The following is a 6,000-nucleotide window of genomic DNA, read 5'->3' on the forward strand; positions in this document are numbered from 1 at the left end:
AGGCCTATTTCCACTTAAAGTAGCCAATTTAAAAAATAATTTAAGTCCTACCACCTGAAGGCTTCCTATGTGCCAGACTGCATGGTAAGCATTTTATATACATTATCTTATTTAATCCTATAACATAGGAATTATTTTTTTCAATTCACACATGGTGAAATAGGCCTGGAGTGACTGAGATACCTATTCAAGTCACACAACTCAAAGCCAATGTCTGTCTAACCACAAAATACATATCCTCAATCACTGCACTACACTGCCTCAAGTACATACTATTTAAATAGATTTAAAGCAATCACGGTTTAAAATTATTTTGTATTTTCAGGGTCACTCCACAGTTTTGAGTTAGATAAAATTCAAAAGTAATTATTTCATTTTTCCAAGCTGTTGTGTTCCCAGTACTAGCATGGCATCTTGCCATAAAGTAGGTACTCAATAAATACCTGTTGAATGAATAATTAATGTCACACACATTTCCACATCCTTGATATTCTTTCCAAATTAATAAAATATATAAGAACTTGGGCAATGTCCTAAGTACAGTGAGAGAAACGCTAGTAGACATAAAAGCAGAAGAGAAGTATATCTTTTTTTAAAAGAAATAAATAATGGAAAGAGAGGAAAGATTGATATAAACAAATACTAATCATACTTATTGTTTGGAACTTCTAATATACGCACATACGTATATGTAACTAAGTTATATATGTAACTGTTAAAAGTTACAAACAATAAATATTATTATAATTACAGACAATTGATGACTAGAGTAATCATTAAACATATCATAAAAGAAATAAGATAAGAGCTGTGCCCCAAAAGATAAGTAAGAAATGATTAAATAGAAAAAGCAATACGAAACCCTGTGTTTTCTCTCACCCTGGCCATCACTATTTGTGTTTTCTGTCACTCTGGCCATCATTACTAGGCAGAGAAGACTTCTTTTTTTGCCAAAGTCCAGCAGAAGCAGTTAGAGGGAGAACACTTTTCTTTGCTCTCTCCTCTGCTCATTTCTTCACCCTCTGTAGGTGGTTCAAGGGAATATCACTTCTTGACTCCCCTATATGTTAACTTTGATGAGCTTCAGTCACTTTAAAGTTCTCTCAGACTGCTTTGCCACCAAAGGTGGAGGCAGAGAAAGCATCCCCAGCACCACACCTTCTTCCTGTCCCACTGCATTTCTATCTGCTGGAGAAGACGGATATAAAAATAAAAGCCACAACAAATCCAAACTAAGTAAGTATTGTAAAAGAAGTATAACTTTTGTACAGAAGAGTAGGAATGTAAAACCAACTTGTTATTGGAGATCATCATGTCAGCTACTGCATTATTGAGGAGCTAGTATTTGAACTGACCTAATGGATAAATATTCAATTTCTATTTATTTGATTATACTCTACTCTTTTCTTTAAAAAAAGAGAAGACTTAAAGGGTTTACAGTAAAACCAAATATAATACAACTAATTCAAGGAGAATTTTAAAAGATAGAAAACAAATTTGAAAGATAAAGCACTAGCCAGCTTGGGTCATCTCAGTGGCTATGATTGAGTTTCATAAAAACAAAAAGGAAAAAGGAAAGCCCAAAAACTGTGTAATAATCTGAAAAAAGGAAATTTAGCAGTTCCTCCAGGAATTAAAAGATTTTCCTCATGCCAAACTCTGAGGGATTTCACTGTGAGAGATTAAGAAATGTCAATGTAAAGAAGCAAAAATTTCACAGATAATGTGGAAGTAAAATTCATATAGTTATTTCTGAAAATAATCTTGGATTTTCAAAACAAAACTCTCAGTTCATCAATGGCTATACATCAAAGGCTATACATCCAAACAGCTTTACAGTGGCTAAAGAATTAATAGGATTTTGATATATAGAAGAGGAAAAAGGGGAGTTCATGATAAGGGATTAGCAGAAGCAAAGGCTTGAAGGTAAGAAATAAATGGCATGTTTAGGAGATAGTGAGTAATATGTCTGAAATGTGTGTAGTGTGTAGAAGAATACAGTGAATTAGACTAATGGGAAAAGATAGCATCAGGGCTTTAAATCTCATGCCAAGGAATATGGATTTTGTATTGTTGACAATTGGGAGCCATTCAAATGTTCTAAGGTAGAGAATTACTTGATCTCTGTTTCAAAGTGATAATCTTGTTAGTGAAAGATATACTGAAAAGGTAAGCTATCAGAGGAAAGGATTTTAAAGGCTTTTATAGTCAAAAGATACCTTAACCTAGGACATTGAATATGGGAATGGGAAAAGAGAGGAAATAAATGAGACAATATAAAGACAAAATCAAGAAGGCTGCAAATGCTGAGTGTAAATGGTATATGAAGAAAAAAGAGTCAAATATTACTCTGAGGGTTCTAAACCAAATTAACCAAATTAATAAATCTAATCAAAATTTAGATTAGATTTTAAAACTGAAAAAGAACAGAGAAGGAGGTTCAGGTCTGTAAATATAAATTCAGTGCAAATTGGATATTCATCTGGACTTACATAATTGATTGTTAGATAATTAAATCTTAGAGCTCAGGAGAGAGATAAAGGCTAGAAATGTTTGGATGTTAAATCTATTAGTACAAAGGTAATATTTGAAATGATAGGAGAGGACACAAACATAAATGTAAATAGAAGGAGAGAAGAAAAGAGGGTGAAGATATAATACCCTGAAGAGTATCTATAACTTAAAAGAAAGCCAAGGAAAGAATCAATGATGGAGAAAAGAGGCATGAAAAATGAGGTAGAAAGATACAAACAAGTGAAGAAACGATTTTAAGAAGTAGGGGCTTGAGGTAAAGCCACAGGTTTAGTGAGGAATTTAAAGACTTTAAAGACTAAGAAGGGGTCACTATGTATAGTAATGAGATCACTGTTGACTTACGAGAAACTATTTCTGATAAGTATAAAGATGGTTTCTAGATATGACTCGTAAAGTGCTCAGGAAATTTTGAAAAGTTTGGCAGTAAAATGAAGTATATGACTATCTTTATTAAAAAGACATAATTATTTACTAAAGTAGATAAACAGATGGTAGATTTATGTTCATTTAAAAGTCAATGTTTAGGGGCCGGCCCGGTGGCGCACTGCTACAGTGCCCCGCTTGGGAGCGCGGCGGCGCTCCTGCCGAGGGTTCGGATCCTACATACAGACCGGTTCCCACTCACTGGCTGAGCGAGGTACGGGCGCAACACCGAGGGTTGCGATCCCGTTGCCGGTCCTGGTCCGGTACGGGCGCGACACTGAGGGTTGCGATCCGTTGCCGGACACGAAAAAAGACAAAAAAAAAAAAAAAAGTCAATGTTTAAAATAATTTCTAAGCATAGATTAGATATACTGTAGTACTCTACTGACTAACTTAGGCTATTGCCAACTCCTATTTTAAATTTCTTTGCAAAATTACTTTTAGTCATTTCTTAAGGTTGGAAACCTTCCTTCTATACTTTTTAAGGCTATAGGAAAACTAGCTGATTCAGCATTTTCCTTTGGGTTTCCTTTTGAGCTGGTTCACTCTAATTCCAGCTGGCTAAATACCCAGATCTTACCTAGCTGCCAGTTTTGACAGAGGAAGCAATATCCATCCCCATTATTATCATTTGTGTACTTAACGAAAGGAAAATCCTAGCTTAGCTCCCTAGGAGCTTCTTTCCTTATGATTCAAAATGCCCTGGAAGTTGATCATAAAGAACGTAATTGTATGACATTACTTGTCAGATTGTTTTTCACGAGTCATGACAAAACTACCTAGCTGCTATATCATTTACTTCTGAACTCTTGACCACTAAGACAACTATCTTAAAAGTACCATGAAATCTCAGTTTGAGAGAACCACTAAGAAATGAATTGGGGAGTTTATGAAATAGGTGAAGGCTTATTTCTATAAGCACTTAAACTCCAAAAATGTAACTTTTATGAGGGGATAGGAGAGAACATGCAAAGTATCCTAGGATGACTGCAGGTTCATTTGGTGACATTTTTTATTCTTCCAATGATAAAAAGAGGAAGTGTTTTAAAAGAAATGTGTGTGTTTCTTTTTCTGTTTATTTTAATGCTATCTTAAATTTTCTGGCACTCTTTCCGTATAAGAGTGGATACAACTGGACAGATTTTTTAACCTATATTTTCTTTCTATCTCTCCCCACTCCATTTTTCAAATTTAATTAATAGAATAAACAATTGCCTATATTTCTACAACTACCAGAGGTAATTCCTCTTCTCACCTTTTGCCCCCAGCTTCACAGTCTTCATATTAGACTCTTCTGAAGGGGGAAATAATTAATGATCTGGAACCAGTCTCTAAACAACTGGGAGACTATTCTTTAATAAGTTCTTTGAAGTTTGTTCCTTCCCCTAAATAAAAACCTAATCAAGTCTCAGTTATACACATCAAAACAAATTCAAGATCTTATTGTCACTTTTTTTTTTTTTTTTTCCTTTTTTTCATGTCCGGCAATGGATCGCAACCCTCAGTGTCACGCCCGTACCGGACCGGGACCGGCAACGGGATTGCAAACCTCGGTGTTGCTCCCACACCTCGCTCAGCCAGTGAGCGGGAACCGGTCTGTATGTGGGATCTGAACCCTTGGCGGGAGCGCCACCGTGCTCCCAAGCGGCGCACTGTAGCAGTGCGCCACTGGGCCAGCCCTTATTGTCACTTATTAAGTATTATTATTTACAAAATTTCTCTTTATTCTAAGAGGGCAAGAATTAGAAGATAAGGCCTCTCAAACTGATTTAAATTCTTTACCCCAGAATGTGAATTTTCTAATGAAGATATGAATAGTGCCTTTAGAGACCTTAAGATCAATGAAGCAAGTCATAATCATGGATCTCAGAGGACAGAAAAGAAGTTGAGACAAAGTTGGGGAGATAGTTTTAGTGACAGGCGCCAAAGTACATAAGATGCCAAACAAAGGGCCCCCAAATGGGCAGTCAAGACAGAATTCCCAATCAGGAGAATAACCCAGAGTTGGAACTTGTGCAAATACCAACTCTGAATTGGTTGATGAATTGGGTCAGAACCAGGCAATTTCCCAATGATATAAATACTGGTAAAATATAAAGCTTAAAAGTAGAAAACAGGCACAAAATCACAGTACTCTTTTCAAATATTTCAGTAGAAATTACTTACCTCATCATAATAAACTCTCAGTTCTGCTCTTTTAGATTTCAAGTCCCAGAATACTACAGTACCATTTTCATAACCTATTAGCAGCTGGAAAACATTAGAACAATCACTTTCTTAATTCAATCATTATTTTTAACTCGCTTCAAATAAAGTTTAATGTTAGTTAATACAATAAAGTAAAATCATAACACATAACACAACCTTATTTAGAATGCCATTTTTCCTAGAACTTGAGTATAGGTTTCCTACATTTTAAAAAAAATGTCTAATAAACTTTGCTTCAGTATAAATATTTGCCAATGGACTCTGCCTCACTGCAATGAGGAATTGAGGGAGCATGTAATTATATATGATATAAAAATAAGTGCAAAAATTGAAAGAAAAGAAAAATGGGATAGAATACAAAGATGAAAGAAAAGATGAAGTGGAATAAATTTACTAAACTATGTATATGTCATTCAGTAGTATGCACTTGAAAAATGAAAAATGTGGCTATAAATTTGGCTTCAACTTTGTATCAAGTCCTATTTTCTCTTTGAGTGAAGTCAGTATTTTAAACTGATGGTATATGAACCCTCAGGAGTTCACAAAAGTACTCAGAGATTTATTTACATCATTAAAAAGGTTGATATTTGTTTTTAGTCAATAAATAAGATAATTAACAAAATACATATTTTTCCTTTTAAAATGGACGAACTTGAGAACAGATGATTATGAGATGATGATCATCAAGACTCAGTCATTTGGGGGCCGGCCCGGTGGCGCACTGCTACAGTGCGCCGCTTGGGAGTGCGGCGGCAATCCCGCCGAGGGTTCGGATCCCACATACAGACCGGTTCCCGCTCACTGGCTGAGCGAGGTGCAGGCGTGACACCGAGG

At 35.5% G+C, this 6,000-nt stretch overlaps 1 protein-coding gene across 1 annotated transcript in view; it reads right to left on the minus strand.

Moving 5' to 3' along the window:
* The window catches only part of LOC103607057 (syntaxin-binding protein 5-like), a gene marked incomplete at both ends in the record, with an annotated part of 88,996 nt that overhangs the window by 37,286 nt on the left and 45,710 nt on the right, over positions 1-6,000 (minus strand). The window contains one exon of the mRNA XM_008591600.1: positions 5,125-5,208. Coding sequence (XP_008589822.1) covers positions 5,125-5,208 — 84 coding nt within the window. The remainder of the gene's footprint in view (positions 1-5,124; positions 5,209-6,000) is intronic.

Source organism: Galeopterus variegatus, unplaced genomic scaffold (genome assembly GCF_000696425.1).
Source record: "Galeopterus variegatus unplaced genomic scaffold, G_variegatus-3.0.2 Scaffold7077, whole genome shotgun sequence".
Lineage (NCBI taxonomy): Eukaryota > Metazoa > Chordata > Mammalia > Dermoptera > Cynocephalidae > Galeopterus > Galeopterus variegatus.